Genomic DNA, 25,401 nt, shown 5'->3' on the forward strand with positions numbered 1-25,401 from the left:
GAGCCCCCACCCATTCCTGAGCCACTTACTTCCCTTCTTCATGCCCATGGCAGGGCCTGGTTAGGGTCCTGGGAGCAATTCCTGCCTGGCATGTCTGGTTGGTGAAGGATTCAAGAAAAAAACCTAAGACCTTTCCCAGGTGAAAATGGCTAGTTTGGAGGGAGTTCAGAGCAGGCGCCAATAGACACATGCTGAAATAAATGAACAACGGGATTAGCAAAATAAACAAAACTTAAAATAAACTTTATTTAGAAGACTTTGAGATACAAAAGAAGACCATGGCATAATCTTAGGTAACAGACACCACAGTGGAGTGTCAGAGCCCTAGAGCAAAAGGCCATGGGGGTGGGGATGGAAAGGTGGCTGGCTCCGTGTTTTTCTAGCTTCAGAAAGTCCTAGAAGCCCCGATCACAGCCACAACATCCTAGTATTGGTTACAAAGTATCTACGAAGGTGTTTACCTGTGGGAAAGAGGAAGCCCAAAGTTCAATTTCACATTTTCAGCAGACTATCCAATAGTCCACCCACAGGAGGACGTGGCTAAGCCCGTGAGCTTCTGTGAAGAAGGGAAGACAGGCACGGAGAGGAAATGTGACTTGCCCAAGGCCACACGGTATCGAGTGGTGGAGCCAGGAACAGAATCGAGAAGTCTCAGTTCCCTAGTTCTACAACACCCTAGAGGAGGAAGTTAGCTGGGAAGCATGTATTGCAAGTCAATTATTTAACAATTATCAGCCCAAAATACTTTAGAAAATCAGGATTATATTTGTAACTTGTATAAGGCTCCACAGACTTTGGAATGTGCAATGCAATTCGAGGCATAAAGCACAAGACCCATTATATTAAGGTCTGAAGTAGAGAGAAAAGTGCAATAAAGGGACCTGGCTGGTGTGACTCAGTGGTTGAGCATCGACCCATGCACCAAAGGTCGCGGGTTCCATTCCCAGTCAGAGCACATGCCCTGGTTGCGGGCTCGATCCCCAGTAGGGGCATGCATGAGGTAGTCAACCGATGATGTTTCTCTCTCATTGATGTTTCTATCTCTCTATCCCTCTCCCTTCCTCTCTCTCTAAAAATCAATAAACATACTAAAAAAAAGGAAAACCATTAGAAAGCAGTTCCCCACCTTTTCCATGAATTCTTCTTCTTTGGTTACATCTTCACAAAAATCATCACTGACATCCAACACCAGCACTGGAATGTTCAGCAGAGCCTCGAAGTGCAGCCTGTGCGAAGCGTGCGCATTTAGGGAACAGAAAAGAGGAAGCCGAGCCAAGCTTCACACCCGCTTGATAATTCAGAGAACAGATCCAAGGTCACATGGCTCCTCAATGAAATGGCATGTAAGCAGCATTTGAAAAACAATTCCCGTGGAGGCATGGAACATACCTCAATGTGGGGTTGGGGGGACAAGAAGAGATAAACCAAAGAACTTATATACCTATTAGAGGCCCGGTGCATGAATTCGTGCACAAGTGGGAACCCTCGGCCTGGCCGGCAATCAGGGCCATCTTGCCCAGTCCCGATCGGGGCAAATGGGGCCGGCCAGCCAGGGGAGGAACCGCGGGAGGTTGTCTGTGGGAGCAAATTGATCACCAGGGAGCAGCTCCTGCATTGAGCATTTTCCCCCTGGTGGTCAGTGCATGTCATAGTGACTGGTCAACCGGTTGAGCAGTGGACTGGTCATAACAGTCACATAGGCTTTTAGATAGATAGATAGATAGATAGATAGATAGATAGATAGATAGAGATATGCATAGCCCATGGACACAGGCAATAGGGTGGTGGAGACCTGGGGGGGCTGGATAGAGGCTGGAAGGAGGGGGTTAAGGCAGGGGGGTTGGAGATATCTGTAATACTATCAACAATAAAAATATATTTTTAAAAAAACAATTCATATGGGGCTGGGTGAAATATGTGAAGAGATTAAGCAAAACAAATGAACAAACAAATGAATAGAAACCTCAGACACAGACAACAGTGTGGTGATTACCAGAGGGAAAGAGGGGTTAGGGAAGGTAGAAGAGGATATAGGCAGGATAAAAGGTGATGGAAGGAGACTTGACTTAGGGTGGTGAACACACAATATGATATACAGATAATGTATTATAGAATTGTATACCTGAAACATATACACACACACACACACACACACACACACACACACACACACACACACACACACCAGAATGCCATAACGACTGGTTGCTATGATGCCTACTGTGGCCAGCGAACCAGCCCGACTGGGTAGGGGCAGACTGGCCAACCTCCCCATGGCCCCTTCCCCCAGTTGGCCCCGCCCCCACCCCTGATGGGCCCCTACTACCCCTATCGGCCCACGGCCCCCACCCCCAGACAGCTCTGCCCCCGATCGGCCCCCCCCACACTCTGATCAGGGGCAGGACCGGCCAGCCAACCACCCATGGCCCCTCCCACAGGCCGCTGGCCCCTGATCAGCCCCCCCACCCCATTCAGGGATGGGGCCGACTGCCCCACTACCCACAGCTCCTCCCCACGGCTGGCCCTGCCCCCAATCGGATCCCCACCCTAAGTGGGGGTGGGGCCCACCAGCCAATCGCCCATGGCCCCTCCCCACAGCTGGCTCAGCCCTGATCATTTCCTCCTCCCAACAGGCCTGGCCCCGATCCACCAATTGGAGCCAGGCCAGCTGGCTGGACCCCACCCATGCACGAATTCATGCACTGGGCCTCAAGTATAATGATATTAACTAATGTCAACCCAATAAATTCAATAAAAAGTAAAATAAATAAATAAACCAATTAATATGTTTTAAATTGTTACAAAGACGCAAAGAAATTCTGTCACCTAAGGAAACATCATTTAGCCCTGGCCAGTGTGGCTCAGCTGGTTGAGCACTGTCCCATGCTCCAGAAGGTCTCTGATACGATTCCCAGTCGGGGCACATGCCTGAATTGTGGGCTCGATCCCCAGTAGGGGACATACAGGAAGCAGCTGACTGATGTTTCTCTCACACATTCATGTCTCCTTCTCTCTCTCTCTCTCTCTCTCTCTCTCTCTCTCTCTCTTTCCTTTCCTTCTCTCCCTCCCTCCATCCTTCCTTCCCTCCCTCCCTCCCTCCTCCCTCTATCCCTTCATCTCCCTTTTTCTCTAAAAACATTGATAAAGCCCTAACTGGTTTGGCCCAGTGGATGGAGCGTCAGCCTGCCGACTCAAGGGTCTCAGGTTTGGTTCCGGTCAGGGGCATGTGCCTTGGTTGCGGGCACATCCCCAGTGGGGAGTGTGCAGGAGGCAGCTGATCGATGTTTCTCTCTCATTGATGTTTCTGGTTCTCTGTCCCTCTCCCTTCCTCTCTGTGGAAAATCAATAAAATATATTTAAAAATCCTATCTAATAAGAGAAACATGGTAATTAGCCATACGTCCGCTACCCTTCCCATTGGCTAATCAGGGTGATATGCAAATTAACTGCCAGTCAAGATGGCGGCCGGCAGCCAGGCAGCTTGAAGCGAACATGAGGCTTGCTTGCTTCAGTGACGGAGGAAGCCAATGTTCCCCGCCTGCCTTGCCAGCCTCTGAGCTTGCAGTTTGAAACATTGTTACAAATATAGAATCTAAACAAAACCCCAGAAACCTGCTTTCAGCCAGCCAGGATCTCAGAGCTGGAGTTGAAACAGTGTTTCAATTATAGAACCCAAACAAACCAGATACCTGCTTTCAGCAGCCGAGGCCTAAGAGCTGGAACCAAGCCTCAGAGCTAAAGCTGGCCCAGAATAAAAAAGAAAAAAAGGAGCGGTTGGGAGCTTCAGTCACCCACCAGCCTGAAAACAGCCCTCAGCCCCTCACCCAGGCTGGTCAGGCACCCCAGTGGGGACCCCCACCCTGATCCAGGACACCCTTCAGGGCAAACCAGCCAGCCCCCACCTGTGCACCAGGCCTCTATCCTATATAGTAAAAGGGTAATATGCCTCCCAGCACCAGGATCAGCGGAGCCGCGAGGCCTCCCAGCACCGGGATCAGCATGACAGGGGGCAGCGCCCAAACCCAACTGATTGCCCTGTGGCTCTGTGTGTGACAGGGGGCGGGGCCACAACCTCCCTATCCGCCCTGCCCTGTTCATGACAGGGGAAGGCGCCCCAACCCCCTGATCAGCCCTGCTCTGTGTCTGATAGGGGGGAGCTCCCCAACCCCCTGATCACCCTGCGGCTCTGTGTGTGACAGGGTGAGGCACCCCAACCACCCCCCCCCCCCCCCGCCCCACGGGCCCTGCTTTGTGACGGGGTAGGGCCATAACCTCCCCATTGGCCCTGCCCTGAGTGTGACAGGGTGCGGCGCCCCAACCCCCTGATCCGCCCTGCTCTGTGTATGACAGGGGGCGGCGCCCCAACTCCCCAATCAGCCCTGCTCTGAGCCCGACCAGGGGCTGCACCTAGGGATTGGGCCTGCCCTCTGCCACCTGGGAGCAGGCCTAAGCCAGCAGGTCATTATCTCCCAAGGGGTCCCAGACTGCAAGAGGGCACAGGCCAGGCTGAGGGACCCCCACTCCCACCGAGTGCACAAATTTTTGTGCACCGGGCCTCTAGTAAATAAATAAAAAACGTTGATAAAAACATATATATATATATATAGATAGATAGATAGATAGATATCTATTTATATCTATATCTATATAGATATATAAATAAATAAAATTTAGCCCTTGCCAGGTGCCTCAATTGGTTGGAGCATCATCTCGTATACCAAAAGGTTGCTAGTTCAATTCTTGGTCAGGGCACATACTTACATTGTGGGTTTGATCTCCGGTCAGAGTGTATAGGGAGACAACTAATCAATGTTTCTCTCTCACATTAATGTTTCTCTCCCTTCCTCACTCTCTAAAATCAATAAACATACCATTGGGTGAGGATAAAAAAGGAGAAATATCATTCAGTCATTAAAAAATTCAGTAAAATTAGCTGGAAAGACAAAGGCTGAAATTTCTCTTTATTCTTGAGAGCCCCAAACATTTTAAGTGACAGCATACCACACTTGAAGGAAGGAAAGGCCAAAACTAGAAATGTCAACTTAATTTCTCTAAAATATTTTAGCCCTTCACCCTGAGCCAACTATATCATCATCACCAATCACCATGTTCAACCCAGTGGAACTTGAAAAAAACAGAAAGCTGGGGCAATAGACTCTAATAAGGTCTCTTGGAATATACAGATCACACCCACTATTAAATTTCTGAGTTGGATAACGCTAGACATTTCCAACCACTACCAGGACATTCTGAACCTTCCTCTGCGGCTGCATGTTGAACTGTATTTGAAGGGCTGGCCGTGGAGAGGCAGGCCTCTGTCTGCTGCTCTCTACTCCACTTACTTGGTGGTCTTGTGAACAAGCCAGGCCTCGTGTTGACCATGAAGCTGCTCAAGATATTCCAGCTCAATTCCTCTCTCTTCTTCCCTGCCCCTCCGGTGCAGTCTCTTCAAACAAACCTAAAAGATAATAATCCCGGGGCCCCGTTGAGCTCATTTGTTTTCTTGGCTGTTACAATGCAGTCTTGGGGGACTCTCAAACCCACTCAAGCTTCTATCATGGGCACTACAAGCCAAGACTTTCCTCCTGTGGTCTTGTTTTCTCATTCAATCACAGGTTAAGGGCAAACATTATCCACCTGTGAATCTGGAATCACCTTTCTTTTTCCTCCTCCCAACCACACCCAGGAAGTCACTGCATGTTCTTTAATCTCTCTCCAGTTCATTCTCTCCTCGTCTCTCTCTTCTCTACCCCCGTCGTGTCCTTATCACCTCTCACCTGAACTACAGCAAGAGCCTTCTGGCTCTCTGCCTCCCAGCGGCGGTGATGTGTATGGGGAGGGCCCAGGCCCAATGCCAGAAAGCCCAGGATAAAGTTCCTGTCTCCACCATGCACTAGCAGTGCGATCTTCGCGGGCTTCCATTTCCTCACCTGCACTCTGCCACAAGCGGCTGTGAGGATTCGCCCAGGTAAGCAGGCCACATTCCTAGTCACAGCTGTTCTTTCCTCCCAGTCTGCCGCTCAGTCCTCTCTTCCATAGGACTCCAAATAATGGCCTTCCTCTCCTTGCCTAAAACACTTCACAGGCTCATTGCATACCTACAGCCACCACCCCTGGGTTCGAGCAGATATGAGTAGCATTATATTTACGAAAGAATAAGCAATCGGAAACATCTCTTTCAAACAGCACTCACTGCAGCAGAATGCAAAATCTGCATAGGTCAGATAAAAAGCAAAAAAAAAAAGGGGGGGGGCGGTTTGGGAATAACTCTCCTTCCCTCCCTCCTTCCAGAGTGTGCTCTTTCCATTCTGCTCTCACATGGTAGAAAAGTTTGAAGCACAATGGCTCAGAGAATGTCACCTTTACCTGTCACAAGGCCATTCCTGGAGTCTGGGCACCTCTCCTATGTCTCCACTCTCAACTTCCTTAGCTCCTCTCCTGGACTCACTGCTTCAGCCAGAGCTGAACTCCTGCCTGCAGGCAGGCCAGCTTTCACCCCTCCACGCTTCTGCTCCAAATGTCTGCTTTGCCTGACCTGCCTTCCTTCCTCTCTGCCTGGCAAACATGTCATCACTCAATGTCATCTGCCCTGGAACGACAGGTGGATTCAGGACTGCCCTCTTCCAAACACTTAAAAACCTATCCCCAAATGTAAACTCTATCCCCAAATACTGTGCACAATATTCCCAAAGACGTGGTCTTTGCTATTTCCTCTTGTCCTATCGTCCTAAGGCAGCAGTTCTCAACCTGTGGGTCGCGACCCCTTTGGGGGTGGAATGACCCTTTCACAGGGGTCACCTAAGACCATCGGAAAACACATATATAATTACATATTGTTTTTGTGATTAATCACTATGCTTTAATTATGTTCAATTTGTAACAATAATATTGGGGGTCACCACAACATGAGGAACTGTATTAAAGGGTCGCGACATTAGGAAGGTTGAGAACCACTGCTCTAAGGCAAGCATGTCAAGCTTGTAGCCCATGGGCCACATGAGGCCCACAATGAATATTTTTGCAGCCCAGCCAATATAACGGTATGTAAGAAACGTTTTAATAACAATTTCATAACTTAATTTTTACAATATCCTGTTATACATAATCTTATGTAATAAAAGGCAAATATGCAAGTAGACCGAATGGCGGAACAACTGAACAACTGGCTACTATGACATGCGCTGACCACAGGGGGTGTGTGCGGAGCATGGCAGGCACTGGCCATGCTGGGATGGTGAAGCAGGTGAGTGGGGGTGCCAGACCAAGGCAGGGTGCCAGTCGCTGTCATCAGGGTGAGCCTCTGCTGGTTACTGAAAGCTCTTTGCTCCCACGCGCCATGGTCCTGCCCGGTGCTCACACCTGCTGCCAGCGCCAGCTCTGCTCGCACCCGCAGCCGGTGCTGCAGCTGCTGCTCGGCGCCATCAGCCGATACCAGTGGTGGCTGCCAGCCCTGATTGCCCCTGGGGGCTTTTCCACCTCCCCCTGCTCCTGAGGGGCAATCGGGGCAGCAGCCACCACTTGCACCTGCTGATGGTGCTGGCCCCAAACGCTCCGTGCCTTCATTGGGTGCGAGTGGGGCCAGCGCTGTCAGCAAGTGGGAGCGCTGGCAGGAGCAGGGCAGCCAGCAGACAGGGGGCTGGGGGCTGCGGCAGGAGGGGCCGAGGGGATGGGCTGAAACCCGCCCCTGTGCCTACTGCAGCCTTGCAGCCCACAGTTCTTTTCAAGGTGCACAAATTCGTGCACTGGGCCCCCGGTTATTAATAACAAACTACAACATTCGCTAATGACTGATTACTATAATCGTGTTGCATTCATTTCCCTTACGCGCCTTATGCGCAGGTGCACCATTTCTCTCCACTAATAATAGCAGCGAATATTTTAGCAGCCGAATGCCACGTCATTAGTCTTGGACTGACTGGTTTGGTGTGCGCAACAGGAAATATTTTGCTTTCGGAGAACAAGGAAAATAGGTTTACTTGTGTTACAATTATTAATTTGTGCAGTTATTCAGTGTCTGGTAAGTTAATGTTCAAGTAAAAATATTAATTTTTATTAAAAATTTCTATTATTTTATGTTAACGATTACTCATTTATTTCAGCCCTTTGTATTCAGCATGCCTCTATTGAAATAAACCTACGTTTCTATGAAAATTGAAGCTTTTGTTTTTTTGCGGCCCACATAAACTTAAACCTTGTTTATTTGGCCCGTGTTAGCCTTTGAGTTTGATGTGCTTGCTCTAAGGAGATAAAGTCACATACACAGATCTCATTCACGATCTTATGTCCAACTTTTCAAATTGATTAACAGAGACAGAACTAACATGTTAATACTCTTAGGACTTATGCCTTCTGGTCTCTCCCTCTTCCTGAATCAATAATTGTCCCAAACTCAGATGAAGTCCTTGTACCAGGAATTCTATAATGTAGTTATATAATAAGGAAAACAATATGCAAAATAGGGACTCAAGTGTCAAACTGTGAGGTTAGGATTGAAGTGCAGCAGTCAGATAAGGGAGAGAGCAGTTGGGCCCCAACAGTCCGACAGGTGTTTCCTGGAAGGAGCAGGAGCTCCCCCTTTATCTCTGGTACCAGCTCACTGAGCACCACTCTGAGAGCCGGCTGCTGTGCGAGGCCCTGGGCAAACACAGTGGCATTTTGGCTGTATCGGGTGACAGAGGGAGGTCTGCACAAGGTGCTCCAACGGCACAGTACGGGGGGGGGGGGGGGGGGGGCAGGGGCGGGGCGCGGAGACGGGGGAACCTAGGAGGCAGGCCAGAGTCCATCCCGTTCAGGGCTGAGCCCTGGGCCTGGCAGAGTAGGAGGTCAATAAGTATTTGCTGCAGGTATTCATTTAATGTTTTAATATCTGACGTAGTCTCCCTCCGTCCATTTACCTTTTCCTCCTACTTTTATCTTTTTCATTTCTACTTTCCTTCACTCTGAACCTGCCTCTTTTGCTTTCCTTTTACCTTTCTGCCCTTTCATCCCCACCCTACAGCCAATAGCTCAAGACATTTCCCCTTATTCTCCTCCCTCCCCAATCACACAGCTTTACAACCGACTTGCAGCTATGCAGTTCTCTACCCCACTGACAACCAACCAATGTTACTGACTTTTTTTATACTTTCAGAAATATTGTACACATATGTATTCTTACCCCCATATTTACATACATATATCTACATATATCTTTTTTTAAAAACATATATGTAAAAAGTGTCCTACTATATATTCTGTTCACTTCGATTGTTTCCATTAACTTGCTTTTACAAACAATGCTGCCTTGAATATGAGACATTTTGCCCACGTGGGCGTACATTCATGGAGTAAGTTCCACGGAGCATAATTAATAGGTCAAAAGGCATGTGTACTTGCTGGTATACACTGCCAAACTGCCTCCTTAGAGGCGAACCACTCTAAATGCCCCCAGCAAGGTAAGCTTCAGGATTTCTAAACATAGCAAAGTTCCCTAAGTTTCCTCTCCGAGAGAAAAATGTTATCAGAATTCATGAAAATGCATGTTTTTAAAAAATGTGACTTTATGTTTTTAATTATACACAAGGGAAGAGCAATTTTTATAAAAGCTTTATTTACTCATTCATTGCTGGCAGGCCAACACTGATGCTAAGGTCTCTCCTATTAAAAGGCTAACATTTCCTTTTTGACTATTTATTTGCTTCACAGAGCAAACTCTATCCTGCAGAAGTCTAGGTAAACTATTCTGAGCATTTGGCATAATTCTTGCTTTACTGACATGGTTGCAAAAATTATTAAAAAGAAAACCCCGCACAAACAGTGCTTCAGTCTGGTCCCTCTTCACCTCAGTCCCATGGGGAGGACACACCTGAATGTAAATGGGAAAGATAGTGTGTATTCAAATGAGCTTGGGCGGGACCCTTCTGCCCATCTGCCCCGTCCCCTCACCCTCCACCCTCAGGAAAAGCTGCTGCTTACACTGCTTGGAGGCAGAGGCAGACACTGATGGTGACTGCTAGCGGGCCAGCCCACTGCTTCCCAAACGCAGGTGCCCGTTCCCAGCCTTGCCACGCGGTCTCCCTGTGAACAGTGCCTGGCAGGGCTGGCTCTTTGCGGCACGCTGGCCGGCTGCACTCTCTTCCTGAGTCCCTGGGGTTGGGTGGGGACACTGAGGCCCAGCCATTTCTCTTCTAATGTGTGGGGTTATTTTATTTTATTTTATTGTTGGCTTGCTTGCTTTTTGGCATTTAGGGGAGAAGGTGGAAAGGAGTAAAAGGCCCTACTTAGATCCATCTCCCATGCTCTGAGCTCATGTTTACAGGGCTCTGCACTGGAACACTGATCACCGTGCAGCTCTTTACCTGGATGTGTTAACCTCTGTTCTGCTCTTCTCTTGGATATAGTTACTTCTTAATCTCACAGGAGAGGTCAGGGTGACTTCAGGGAAAGGCTATCAGAATTCCTGGGTCCCTGACTCCAATGCCATCAAATCAGCACCAGCCAGTCTCTAAACAAACTATTTTTCTTTTTCTACCATTAGGTTGCAATAATCTTTCAACTCCCCTCATTCTTCCCAGCTGAAATATCTCCACTAGTCTCTCCATTCGTCACGCCACCACCATAACAGTGGTCACCACCACCGTCCACATCAATGCCCCTTCCCACAGTCATCCGGGTGCACCAGAAAGGAGCAAGCCTCTCTTGCTTTCCCTGCTGGGTCCCAGTTCAACCTCAGCTCCCGGAAACAAAGCCTCTGCAGCTAGCCAAGCGCCCTGGTTCACTCTCGGGAGTGAGTCCACCCGCTTCCCTGTCATGAATACTGACTTCATGGCACTGAGCTGATTACGTGGAAGTTGTTTCTCTTGGAAAAGGTTAGGTCAGCAAATCCTGCTCATGCTCAGCCCCCCAGCCCACTGCTTCTTGCAGCCGGCCATCTCATGACTCCTACTAGAAACCCGTCACCCCTTCAAACTCCAACCACAATCCTCACTCAGTCCCAAGTCCACAGCCTCTCACTCCTCCTTGGCCCTGGCCATGAGCCCTCGTGGGACCAGGACTTTCCTGCCACTGTGAACCCATTCTCGGCTACTTGAAGCCATCCTCTTTGGCAAGGTCTCTTTCCCCTAATCACCGACACCAATGCCCCAGCCTGCCACCCAAGTGTAATCACTTTCATAACACACCTCTTCTATTAATACTCGCAGGCAATGAGGACTGAGAGAAGTCACATAATTGTGACCCAGCCAGTCAACTTGCAAGGAGTGCATCTAATTTCAGCTTGCTTCTTATCCCTGAAAGTTCTAGCTCTGTGGCCTCACTGAATCTTTAGTGCAGTTTCACTTTAAACCGTAGACCCTATTATTTCTGTGGAATCTCTTTATTTTCTTCTATGATCTAGTTTCTGCCTCACAATCTCCAGAAACTCCTGACACAAAGGCCCCAGTATCTGGTCCCATCACACTCCTAGCCTCTTTCCTGGCTGCCACTTCACAAGGTGAGTCCTTTCCTTGTTCCCGGTCCTCTCCTCTCTGGCTCCGACGAGCCTGTGCGATGGGGCTCTCCCGTTTTCAGACCCTACTCAGCCTGTTCTCAGGCTTCCTCCTGTCCACACGGCTCAGTCCTGTCTCTAAGAAGCAAGGCCTCCAGCCTGAAGAGAGCTTTCCCTCCTAAGACTATGTGGGCTATCTGGAACTGGACTATACATTACAGAAATGTCTCCAAGGCTGAGAGCAACACATCTCAAAAATACCTCCTGCCTCAATAACTCTCTCATCATAGGTTTCTTTTGCTCTTTTTCTCCCTGCCTCTCTGAAATCAATGCAAATATATTTTTAAAAAGCAAACCTCCTGTCTGATTCAGAATCTCACTCCAGAAAAGCCCTTAGAGATTTCTGGTCTGAGCCACTGGATTTAAGAGACAAGAACCTCCAGGGAAAGGTTTCCAGGGGCTGCCCAAGGTCACTGCCAGTCAGCAGAGGTCAAGATCACTGCCGTCTCGAGACTCTGGTGCTCCCTCTCTGATGTTACCCTGTTTTGTGCTGGGCTGGCACCATGGTCCAAGTCAGAGAATCACGGAAAGCAACTTCTGTACTCCATCCTGCCTTACCGGCAGTATCCTCAAGGCTCAAGATGGGGCTATAGCTCAGGGCAGTACCAGGAAGAGGTGAGGAAACCGTCCTCTTCCTCCCAACTTCCCATTCAGAAAACCACCAAGACCAGCACAGAGGGAGGGAAAAGTGGAGGCAATTGGCTATAGGTTACCTAGTCAGAGGGTCCAACCTGTAAACCCTGGGTGATATAGATAACGCTCCCCCCGCCCCTTGCTCTGTGACTACGTTGTTGCTACATCAAGAGAGACCCTTTCTATGCAATTAATTGCTTCAGCTCTCTGCTGCAGAAAGCCTGCGGGAAATGGGGCGCTGAGTGTTAGAATGGGAGGGGGTTTACCTACCGCTCTCCGTGCTCCAGATAATACCCACAGTCCAATATCTCCAACCAGGAAATACATCAGGGGCTTAGGGGACGTCTCCTCTTAAGTTTCATATGGCCTTTAAGTCAAAGGCTATGGGTTCTGCATTACCTGGGGAGTAGCCTGAAGGTAGATGAAGCCGTGTAATTGGAGCCGGCTGGCAAACTCCTGCAGGAGAAAAGAATGCCAGTCCTGGTAGATATGCCACTCCATGTCATTGAGGGAGCCATTTTCAAACAGATTCTTTGCAAAGATATACCTGGTTGGAAATGTAAGCGGGGTGGTGGGAGGGGAGAAGAATGGGAAATGGAATGGGCAAAAGAGAGAAAGAAGCAGAAAAATCAATAACCAACTTGCTCCACGTCTGTTCAAACCAATGAACCCTTTTCAATTTTGAAGAAATCTGAATTTTTAACATATATCCCCCTCCTGCTTAACACTAAGATGGAAAATAGCATTTAGACTTTAGAAGACCAAATCGCAGCTCTTCAGACGAATCCACGGGAGGAAAGAGGGCCCTGGAAGAGTGTATTTATCATTGGTCGCTAACCACTTTTCCTGCTGGAAACCAGTCAGAACATACAGCAAATGGTGCATGTATACTCAAACGTTTGAGACTTCCTTATTATTACTGTAGCAGCCCTCAAACAAAAGCCAACCTAGGATAAAGCACCCACCACAAGTCATTTAAAGACTGAGGGCTTCTGCGTCTCCAGGCTGCTGAGTCAGCCTACTGTTTAGCTGAGAAGTGGACAAGGGGCTGGATCTCCATAGGTGGCATCACCCATGAAGCAGGAGATGCATTTCCTACTAACTGCGGGATTACCAAGGAAGCAGACTTTCCTCCAAAGTACACGAGCTCTTTCCTTGCTTCATTTGCTGCTGAGCCTCCTAGATATAGGAAAGCTAAAGCTAAAAATCGACTAGCTTTGCCCCTTGCTTACTTACTAAAGGAGCATCTGGTGAATAGGAAAACAGAGCCAACCAGAAACCATGGCTTCAGAAGGGTCAATTCTGCTTTCAATCTCAGGCATCTTGACACAAAACACAACTTACATCCTAAACAATGAATTGCAGTTTCTAAGGCAACGCTCAGCAACTGGCCACTTGTGAGAAAATGAAATTTGGAATTCTTGTGTACGAATGGCTCAGGGAAGCATACACTGCATGGTTGTGTGTTGTGATTAAGAGAATGGGCTGCAGAATCTCATTCCTGAGTCTGATCCTAGCTCCAGATATCCACTAGCTGTGTCACTGTGGGCACATCATCAAACTCTCTCAGCCTGTTTCTTCCTTTGTTTAAAGAGAGAACTGTAGAGGCCTGGCTGGTGTAGATCAGTGGTTGAGAGTCAGTACGTGAACCAGGAGGTCACGGTTTGATTCCTGGTCAGGGTACATGACTAGGTTGTGGGCTTGATCCCCAGTAGGAGGTGTGCAGGGGGCAGCTGATGGATGATTCTCTCTCATCATTGATGTTTCTCTCCCTCTCCCTTCCTCTCTCTAAAACCAAATATGATTTTTAAAATCGTATTTTAAAAAGGAGAGAACAGTAGGAACTAACTCACAGAGTTGTGAGGATTGTACATAACTCACAAGTACTTAGAGGAGTGAATGGCACCTAGTATTCAAGGCGTCTTAACCGTATTATAACTACTTCTTTGCACACTATTTCTTCTATGAAGAAACCAATTTGAGAGCTCCAGAGGTCAACTCTTCCAAGCTGGAATTTTAGATAGAGCCGAGCTAAAGGTAAAAAGAGGCGACTTCTGTAACTCAATTTCTGAAAAATCTTTTCCGCTTCTTCACAGGTAACATGGAAATTAAGATCTATATAGAGAAACTGACTTTCGGTTAATAAGCCCTATAAAAGGGCCCTCCCCATTCCTGAGGAAGAGCACTTCATTTTTCCAAAGCGAGGGGTGATGGGGGGTGAGGAGAAGGGCCTGGTGCTGAGTGCTAAGCGGGGAGAGAGTACCACAGCTGTCTCAGTGCAGGGGCTGCCAAGAATCAACTTAAGAACCTGCTCTAAAAACACATGCTATTGTTTCTCATAACTCGAACAGAAAAGATTTCAATTTCTTCCTCCCCGTCATCCACTCTCCCAAACAACCCGTGTTCCTCCTTTGAAACACACGTAACATGCGATCACACGTGCAGTCTCAGAGCTCCCTGCTGGACTAAGGTCACTGTGAAGGCAGGGAGGGGTTGTGTTTTGCTTCCTGTTGCAGGCCCCAGGCCTGGCCTGGCGTCTGCACCCAGGCAACACTTGATGTATCTGTGCTGAGTGAATGCACACATGAATGAATGTTTAAGAGTGAAAAGGCTCTAAATTACCATCAGGACTAGAATGTGTAATTAGTTATCCTTTCTGTCTCAAAAATGCTCCTTGTGAAGAAAACATCTTCTAAGATGTGGTAGCTGCCTACAGTGCAATCAATTCTCATCTCTTCCCAGTAAATGGTAAGATCTTGTGGCTTCTGAACAAAATATTTCTTTCTCTTTTTTAGGATGTTTATTTTTAAAAATCTTTATTGTTGAAAGTATTACACATGCCCCCCCCCCTTCGACTACTTATTGCCCGCCCCTACCCCCCACCCCCAGGCCTCCACCACCCTATTGTCTATGGCCATGGGTTATGCATATGTGCATACAAGTTTTTTGGTTGATCTCTTCCTACCCACCCACCCACCCACTCCTGCCTTCCCTCTGAGATTCCACGGTCTGTTCCATGCTTCTGTGTTTCTGGATCTATTTTAAACAAAGTATTTCTATTTCTGAGGGGTCTCTCACATGCCTACCTCACTAAAGGGCTAGAAATGATGGTGAGTACATTTCCAAGTAACCTAGGTGGTTCTATGCAATTCATCTTCCTAGTCCAGGAGGCATAGCTTGAGAGAGGGGAGAGGAAAACAGGAAGCAGTATACTCAACAGGTGAAAAAAACAACACAAAAATCTAGGGCCCAACCATTTGTAATTCACAAATTTAGCTTTTATAGAGTGGGCTCTCCCTTGCGGTGCACAGTGAGGGAATGCGTAGCCCACAGGGTTTGTTTTACACATCTTGTGTGATTTTAAGTAACATTAAAACAAATCACATCATATTAACAAACATACCCTTATTTTTCCCTCCAGGAGGCTTTACGGAGCTCTAAAAAGTAGAACAAGTTTGTCTAACTTGGAATTAAAGGGTAACCAACAGTGTCTTCAGAAGTGACTGGACAATGACAATGCAGCATTTTCCATTTTGGTAACTCAAAGGGGCTGAAGATAGACCATGATGCTTTAAAGTTTAAACCACCATTGCACACCGACACAGGTCATTCAGAGCCTCAGGTCAAAGCAAAGCAAACCAGCAGTATCCAGATCAAGGCACCCTCGCTGGTCTCCAAATGGCTTAAGTCGCAGCCTGGCCTCGCGGCACAGCCAGGAATGCTGGAGCCTGGATGGACTGCCTCCTCCGAACAGATGAGCTGAGTCCCCAAGTTCGCTGCTGGCCTTCATTAAAAGTGACTCCTTACCTCACTCCCTCAGGTGGTCAGGGCAATGCCCTTCCCGTGACCTGACATAGGCAGTGTATGTCCACTATAGACTCGGGCCAGCACTATAAGCCCTGTCACATAACAAGGGGTCAAAGAAGGATAAATCTAAAACAGACGTCAATTTCACAGTTGTGCTATTTCTTCTTAGAAATCCTTCCTTGAAGAATAAAAAAAGGATGAATATGTCTCTGCCATCATTTTAGAAACACACATTTTTAATTTTGCTTGCTGTCTTCTTCATAGTAAAAACCAACCACTGATTCACTTGGTTTCCTAGAACACACACTGCTTCCTTTTTTTCTCCTCACACTGCTTCTTAATTGTCTGTTCTGTGCCTTTTAACATGTCATGTTTTTATTAGGTATCTACCAGGTAGGCCTCTGTGCCAGAAAAAAATAGGAAAAATAATCAGTGGCAATGAGGGAAATTAGTGCATGTAGTTTATGAAAAATATAATTTCCTCTCTTGATATATATGACAGCCCTGTGGAACTGTAAGTCTGAACAAATCTATAAAGTGTTGTCTTTAAAAAAGGCAACGATTTTTTAAAGTTTAATGTTCAATGACCACAGTGGTGCAGAGTCTGAGCAAGAAGAGAAAACATGCAGCGCTGAGCGAGGGCGCTTTCAGGGTCTTACCTGTCACTGTACACAGACCTCTCAAAGATCTGTACCCCTTTCTTGGCCTGTAAGACTTTCTCGGGGAAGGGCTCCAGCTGTATTTTTAGGCGGCTCATAAAAGAAAATGTCTGGAATGTGTAGGACCATCGTGCTGGCTCCTGGTACATCAAATCCAGCAAGTTTCCGGGATTTAGAGTACTGAAGGCCTGGAGGGAAATTACAAAAAAAGAGAGAATTTCCTAGAAGGCATGTTTACTTCATGGTGTTTACCTTCTCCCACCCCCCAGCAGGTTTAATAATCAATGCGAGAAGCAATTACAAAGGTTTCCTTTAGTCAATGCTACATAATTAAAGAAGAGATTTTCCTACTTTATTAGACAAGAATCTGATAGAGGGAGATGACATGTCACGTTCAACATACTAGAGAAGAGCAGAGGAAGGACCACACATAGAATTAGAGCCGTACTTAGTGATTGGTGGATTTGTGGAGTCTGTGAGTTAATAGTTAATAAGCATCTAAAACTCTACTTGGAAACAATGTTTTCTATTTTAACACTTTGTTACCTCCCTTTGGAGCTCCCTTTGTCACTATTTGTTTATAAAACTTCAACCCAGAGAGGAAAGCAAGTGATGGCTTGATGTGAAAATACCACCAACCAAACAGAACCCCCCCCCCACCCCCACCCCGCCGCCACACACGGGCTACAAGTTTTTAACAAATAAAACCCTCCTTCCTCCTCCATTCTACAGACTCTATGAAGGACCCACTTACTCAGTATGTGCAGGTGGCATGTGTGGGACACTCAGGAGCCCTGGATTCTTTCCTGAGCTCTGGCATGACTCAGGGCAAAAGTGAGTTTTGCACAAAGCACTCTGGACCCAAATTCACTCAGTCACCATTAAATGAAGGCCTATGTGAATGAGGCATTACATGAGCTAGGTGCTACAAGGGATATAGAAAACATAACTAAGATTTATTTCCATGTTCACTATGCTATGTTATCTCATTTAATCTTCAGAACAGCTTCATGAGGTAGGTATACTAGTATGTCCGTTTTCCTGTGGAGAAAATCCACTTGTCCAAGGTCTCATGGTGAGTAAATACTGAAAGAGGTGGGAGAACCAAGATGGCGGCATAGGTTAACGCCGGAGTTTGCTGCTTTGAACAACTACTTCAAAAGTGAAACTAAAACACAGAACGGACATCACCCAGAACCACAGGAACGCTGGCTGAGTGGAAGTCCTACAACTAGGAGGAAAGAGAAACGCACACGGACACTCAGAGGAGGCGCAGTGGTGAAGTCAAATTCTGAGGTGCGGAGTGCGCGGAGCGGGCTGGCGGCGGAGGGCGTGGTTGTTGTTTTCAATCGGGAGGGAGTCGCAGACTCTGAACACCAGATCCGGGCGAGTCTTTAGGGACCCAGACTCAAACGGGAGAAGCGGGACTGTCTGGCTTCGGTCAGAGCGAGTGCAGCTTTCTCTCCGAGCTTTGCAGCGGGTGCTGGGACTCAGAGAGGCAGAGCCCCTGGGGACAGGACTGAGAGCCGCCATAACTGCTCTCTCCGGCCCACCCTGTTGATCTTGTGCGACCCGCCCCGCCCAAGCCCTGCACAGAGGCATTTGCCGGATAGCCTCAGGCAAAGGCTAGATTAGCACCTCCCTAGAGGACAGAAGTTCTCTCACTGCTGACACAGCTGAGTCTCATAGCCACTTGGCCTGGAGGTCAAACCCTCCCTGGAATTAGCTACAACAATCAAGATTTAACTATAAGACTTCGAACAAAGACCACTAGGGGGTACACCAAGGAAGCATAACAAAATGCGGAGACAAAGAAACAGGACAAAATTGTCAATGGAAGATATAGAGTTCAGAACCACACTTTTAAGGTCCCTCAAGAACTGTTTAGAAGCTGTCGATAAACTTAATGAGATCTACACGAAAACTAATAAGACCCTCAATCTTATATTGGGGAACCAACGAGAAATTAAGCATACACGGACTGAAATAACGAATATTATACAGACACCCGACAGCAGAGCAGAGGAGCGCAAGAATCAAGTCAATGATTTGAAATGCGAGGAAGCAAAAAACATCCAACCGGAAAAGCAAAATGAAAAAAGAATCCAAAAATGCGAGGATAGTGTAAGGAGCCTCTGGGACAGCTTCAAGCGTACCAACATCAGAATTATAGGGGTGCCAGAAGATGAGAGAGAGCAAGATATTGAAAACCTATTTGAAGAAATAATGACAGAAAACTTCCCCCACCTGGTGAAAGAAATGGACTTACAGGTCCAAGAAGCGCGGAGAACCCCAAACAAAAGGAATCCAAAGAGGACCACACCAAGACACATCATAATTAAAATGCCAAGAGCAAAAGATAAAGAGAGAATCTTAAAAACAGCAAGAGAAAGAAACTCAGTTACCTACAAGGGAATACCCATACGACTGTCAGCTGATTTCTCAACAGAAACTTTGCAGGCCAGAAGGGAGTGGCAAGAAATATTCAAAGTGATGAATACCAAGAACCTACAACCAAGATTACTTTATCCAGCAAAGCTATCATTCAGAATTGAAGGTCAGATAAAGAGCTTCACAGATAAGGAAAAGCTAAAGGAGTTCATCACCACCAAACCAGGATTATATGAAATGCTGAAAGGTATCCTTTAAGAAGAGGAAGAGGAAGAAAAAGGTAAAGATACACATTATGAACAACAAATATGCATCTATCAACAAGTGAATCTAAGAATCAAGTGAATTAATAATCTGATGAACAGAATGAACTGTTGATTATAATAGAATCAGGGACATAGAAAGGGAATGGACTGACTATTCTTGGGGGGGAAAGGGGTGTGGGAGATGTGGGAAGAGACTGGACAAAAATCGTGCACCTATGGATGAGGACAGTGGGTGGGGAGTGAGGGCGGAGGGTGGGGCGGGAACTGGGAGGAGGGGAGTTATGGGGGGAAAAAAAAGAGGAACAAATGTAATAATCTGAACAATAAAGATTTAATTAAAAAAAATACTGAAAGAGGTATCAAACCTAGCTTCCTCTAACTTCTTCATTCTAATATTTCTCTATATAGGAGCAAGCAAGACATGATTCCCAAGCTCAAGCAGCTCAGAATGCAAAAGGAAAGAGGATGACAAGGACATAAAGAGCTAGAATATAAGGCAGAACATGTGATGAAGGGCTGCTCACTTATGGTGGAAGGAATCTGAGCAAGTTTCTGGGGGCGGGAAAGTGGCATTAAGTTATGTGGAATGATATGTGAATTTTCATAGATGGAAATGGGGATTAAGAAAAGCATTTCAGGTAGAGACAACGATACAAGAGGGGAGAAAAGGCTGGATAACCACAGTGGTCTAGTTTGGCTTATTATCATCCCTACATTCCAGAAAGGGTCCCAGACCTTCAGAAGGCTTCAGCAGGAGCAATACATGTAGAGCAGAGTGAGTCACAAAATGATCTCCCCTCTTTCCAGTCCCCCCAAACCACAACACATACCAGCCTGACAAGCAGTCCCTGGCTAACAGCTGGAGGTAGAAGCAGGGGAACAAATCTGAATCAACTGGTGGCTCTGATGTCACTAGCCTGTGGTGTGGCACAGATCTGGGCCGGCAGGGAAGCCCGCTGAATGAGCGGGGCGCTGCGCTGACAGATGTATTGGGTTGACGGGGAGGGGGCTATTCCACCAGTGGGCTTTGGGCCACCAAAGGGAGACTGTTCCCGAACAAAAAACTGCACAGAGGCCTATATAATTTCTGAAAGAAACATTTCAGCTACAGGACAAATGCAAACATCATTTCTAACATATAAACAAATAGAGGAATAATCATTGGATATAAAAATATTCAGCAATTCAAAAGGAGAGGATCAATCTGTGTGCTCAAGACAAGCAGCCTCTTAGGAGACAGCTGTTGCCAAGAACAGGAAAAAACAGAAGAATCTCATTGAGATTCAAGAGATGGCCACATTGATAAAAACAGGCTGTCATAAAAAAGGGAGCAATGTAAAAAGAACATTCTTAGACTTAGAGGAGAAAATACAATTTCCAAAACAAAACACCCGGTGAAGACTGCAGTAAACCTGATGACTGAATGTCATATAGAGTATCAGCTCAAGAAATTCTCCCTAAAATAAGCATGAAGGTCAGAAGGACATCTAGTGTATATTGCAAATCGTGGGAGGGTTGGTTTTTCTTGTTCTTTCTTTACTCTGAAAAGATGCATCAACATGTAATGCCACCTGTGCTTCATCTCAAGCAATTAATTAAATTGCGAATCATACAACTTTTCAAACAGGGGCTAAAATGATCTGCAAATCCACAGTACCTGTAGATCAGACAAAGCTACCCAAGCAAGGAAACAATTTTTCTTCTCATGTGACAAGAGCCCAATACAGAGAGATGAAATGCAACCCTCAATAACAACAACAAGAGAGTCACCTGCAGAGAAGACCACTCCTCATGAGGTGTGTGTCTCCACATCAAACGTCACCATCACTGCGAATCACTGTCTAATAGAAACCCTTTGTATCTCTAGGTATGTAAGAACAGAAATAAAGTTTAAAGTCATGGTACAACTCGGAGTTATAGTCAGAAGTAACTGATCAGATGAAAAAACCTGATCAGTTACCCTAAAAAATTTCTTTAAAAAAACTAAAGAATTGTTTAAATTCTTAAAAAAATTTTAAAGAAATTTTTTGACACAAGATTTTTCCACCAGAGAAATCCACTGAGTACCAGAAAAGATTTTACATATACGGGGTGTCCAAAGAAATTGTATATACACTTTGAATAATTAATTCCAATGGGTTAGATCTGAAAAGAGAGAAACGTCAATTGAGCTATCAGCTATTAAGTGTGTACACATTTTTTGGGGACACCTTATAAATATACTAGAGGCCCGGTGCACGGATTCAATGGCATCTTTGAATTTACAAAATATGTCACATCAAACTCCATACCTTACAGATAATACACACTCTTCTTACAAGTTCATGGCACATTTATGAAAATTGCTCACACATAAAAACTGATCATACATAAACCATGAAGAAAATCTCAGTAATTCCCTCAGTTAGAAACTATATAAGCCACATTTTCTAACCATAACAAAATTAGAATAGCAAAAGAATGCTCACACAAAATCTACTCAGAAAATCTAAAATGTTTTAAAAATAATTCTTGGACAAAAAATAAGTCAAAACTACAATTATAAACTCTAGAAATTTCAGTTTAAATCTTGTATGTCAAAATCTAGAAGATAGGGCCAAAGTTTATCCCATGAAAATATTTCCAGTTGCAACTGCTTTTATTATTATTAAAGCAGAAAAAAATGGAAAAATACACAAACTAATCATTCAAACCAAAGAACTTTAAAAATGCAGGAAATTCTGAGAAAGAAACAAATAAATTTAAAGGTAAAAACAATACTACAAGCCCCTATAGAATTAAAAAATAAAACCCATTAATTAGGTCTTTATAAAACAAGGCAAATAGACAAAATCTATCAAATCTATCCCTCCCAAAAATATTCAAATAAACATTAGACAAAAGTAATTCTAGATTCAGAAGTTTAAAGTATAAAAGAATAAATGTGCTAATTTTACTGTATTAAATTTGAAAATCTTAATACAATAGCATGGTGGTTACCAGTATGTTGATTCTTCTAATCCAGGGGTGCGCAACCCCAGGCACGTGTGCCAAACATGGCACGCCAGTAACTTTTGCTGGCACGCAAAACCCTCTCTTATAATCTTCCATTTACAATTTTTTTCTTAATATCGACTTTTTGATTTTTCAGATAAATTCAGTGTAGGTGCATCTTAGATAAATAAATAATTTTACATAACAAGTTATCTTAAAGACCATAGACAGGATTGACGAGAGAGGGGAAGAGCAATTTCTATGCCTCTGCCTTAACTCTCCCTGCCTTCCTAGATCTGACCAGTGTTTTGGTTTCATCCACATACGCTTGTGAATCTTTGTTCTCAGTGATGAATTTTGTTAAGTCTCGTAATAGGAGTAGCCTGACGGATGAAAGCAGTAGCTCGTGCATATCTCTGAAGGTCACGATATATAAACCTGATGTAAAATCTCTGTCATCAGTGATGCTGCAGCAAAAGTCCCACTGATAATATCAAACGGAGTCATAAAGTTTTCTGTCGGACTATCAGTGTATATGTATACATTAAAAAATAAATGTATTTTTCATCATCATATACTGTGTTTTTGTCGCTCGAATGAATTTTATTATTTCTTCAAGGTTCTTCACATACGTACACCTTAAGAGATATCAAGTAGGCGTAACATGTTCTCAAAAAATTAGGGTTGGCAAGCAAAAGAATTTTGAGTCAGAGATTTTGCTGGTTTTGGCACGCACTCACAAAAAGGTTGCCCACCCCTGTTCAAATAAATGAACATGGAATATCTTTCTATTTCATTGTGTCTTTTTCAATCTCTTTTAATATTGCTTAGTAGTTTTCAGTATACTATAGGTCCTTCACATTTTTTTGTTAATTTTATTCCTGGGCATTTTATTCTTTTTGTTGCAATTGCAAAAGGAATTGTTGTTTTCATTTCTTTTCTGAAATTTCATTGTTAGTATATAGGAATGCAGCAGAAATAAAACCACATGTATATGGGCAAATAATTTTTGACAAAGAAGCCATTACAAAAATGTGAAGATCTTGATAAGGAAAAAAAACCCAAGAGGTTTGAATAGGGAATTCCTACAGAATACTAATAAATGGCAAATAAACATAAAAAGATGTTTAGTTTATTGGTGCAAATTGTTATAAAGGAGAAAAGAAAGACTCATTAATAAATGGTACTGGAAAAATGGGAAAGCCACATGCAAAAGAATGAATATAGACTAGTTTGTCCCCATATACAAAAATTAATTCAAAATTCATAAAAGACCTACATATAAGATCTGAAACAATAAATTACATAGAAGAAAACACAAGTACTAAACTTATGGACCTTGGTCTTAGAGGAGATTTTTTGAATTTGACCCCAAATGCAAGGGAATTAAAGGCAAAAATAAATGAATGGGACTGTATCAAACTACTTCAAAACATTTATTTGCAAAGATATATGCACCTCATTGAAGCATTATTCATGGTGGCCAAGACATGGAAACAACCGAGTGTCCTTCAATAGATGATTGGATAAAGATATGGTGCATGTATACAATGGAATACTACTCAGCCATAAGATGAAATACTGCCATTTTCAAAAACATGGATGGACCTTGAGAATATTATGCTAAGTGAAATAAATCAGTCAGAAAAAGCTAAGAGGCATATGATTTTATGCATATGTGGAATATAAAACTCACAGACACAGACAACAGTATGGTGGTTACCAGAGGGAAGGGGGTGGGGGAGTAGTGGGAAGGGAGCCAAATATGTGGTGATGAAGATTATCTTACTTTGGGTGGTGGGCACACAATGCAATACATAGATCATGTATCACAGAAATGTACACTTGAAACCTGTATGATCTTATTAACCAATGTAACCCCAATAAATTTAATTAATTAAAATAATAAATAAAAAAGCAATAGGTTAAAAAAGATGATGGGAAAACAGATCACAGTCACAATAACAACAAAATGTATAACCACGTAGGCATAAACTAAACAAGGATACTATTGGGACAAGTAAATTCCATTTGGAGAAAATTAGATTCCTATAACTTCTGTTTTTGTTTTTTGAAGATTTAATTGGCTTTATTAGCAATCATGAATCAGGCAGCATCCCATGTAGCACGTAGAAGGGCACTCCCTAGATTCTTATAACTTTAAAAATAAACATAAAGAGGAAAACCAAAAAAGCAAGAGTAAGAAATATAGGTGCATTTGTTATAATATTGGTCTGTGAGAGTTCTTTCTAAACTTTAACATCAAAGGCAGCAACTATGAAGAAAAAGACAGATTTGAGTACATAAAAACTTATAAGTATTATACTGCAAAACACATCATATATAAAGATTTAAAAAATGTCAAACTAGGGAAAGTAGCAGTATATAACAATTAAGATACTTAACATATGATAAGTTCTTAGGAAAGCCATTACAAAACTGTAAAGATCTTGATAAGGAAAAAAAACAACCCAAAGAGACTTGAATAGGGAATTCACTAAAGAATAGCTGATAAACATAAAAAGATATTTAGCTCATTTGTAATCAAAGAAATGTAAAATAAAACAACACACCATTTTATTGCCACGCTCATTAGTGAAGATGAAAAAGAATAATATCCAGTGTTGCAGAAAGCATGAGGAAATTGATACAACTTTTCTGAAGAAAAATTTTGGAAATTGTAACAAAAGTGTCAACAAGATGCATAATTTTTGTATATCAAAATGAAATTGGTACTTTTCTGACTGGAAATTATAACAAAAGTATCAATAAAACGCATAATTTTTGTATATCAAAATTCCAGTTCTAGATTATCCTAAGAAAATACAAGGAGGCACAAAATTTAGCTATTAAAAAGAATAAAGATGTAGCTACAAGGCTATTCATCTCTGTAACACTTATAGGGAGAAATAAGAAAACTAAATATTTAAAAAAGACCAGATAAGTAAATAACAGAATATATTATGCAGTATATGCTACCATTAAAATGACATTACCTTGAAAGGAAGACCTTGTATATAGTGATGTGCAGGTGACAATCACAATTTTTGTTTAAAAAGAATAAATGCATATGTTTTATATATTTATGTAAGTATATGTAAATATATGCATTTTCTCTGTAGAAAAAAATCTAAAAGGACAAAATGTT

At 44.2% G+C, this 25,401-nt stretch overlaps 1 protein-coding gene across 3 annotated transcripts in view; it reads right to left on the reverse strand.

The window, feature by feature from the left end:
* Positions 1–213: 213 nt before the first annotated feature.
* Positions 214–25,401, reverse strand: part of DGUOK (deoxyguanosine kinase) — a 39,447-nt gene continuing 14,259 nt past the window's right edge. For all 3 annotated transcript variants that reach the window (XM_059659445.1, XM_059659444.1, XM_059659446.1), the window contains 5 exons: positions 16,624–16,811; positions 12,557–12,704; positions 5,343–5,458; positions 1,127–1,226; positions 214–461 (listed from right to left, as the gene is read on the reverse strand). In XM_059659445.1, coding sequence (XP_059515428.1) covers positions 435–461; positions 1,127–1,226; positions 5,343–5,458; positions 12,557–12,704; positions 16,624–16,772 — 540 coding nt within the window. In that variant the 5' untranslated portion in view covers positions 16,773–16,811 and the 3' untranslated portion in view covers positions 214–434. The remainder of the gene's footprint in view (positions 462–1,126; positions 1,227–5,342; positions 5,459–12,556; positions 12,705–16,623; positions 16,812–25,401) is intronic.

This window comes from Myotis daubentonii, chromosome 12, assembly GCF_963259705.1.
Source record: "Myotis daubentonii chromosome 12, mMyoDau2.1, whole genome shotgun sequence".
In the NCBI taxonomy this organism is placed as follows: Eukaryota; Metazoa; Chordata; class Mammalia; order Chiroptera; family Vespertilionidae; genus Myotis; species Myotis daubentonii.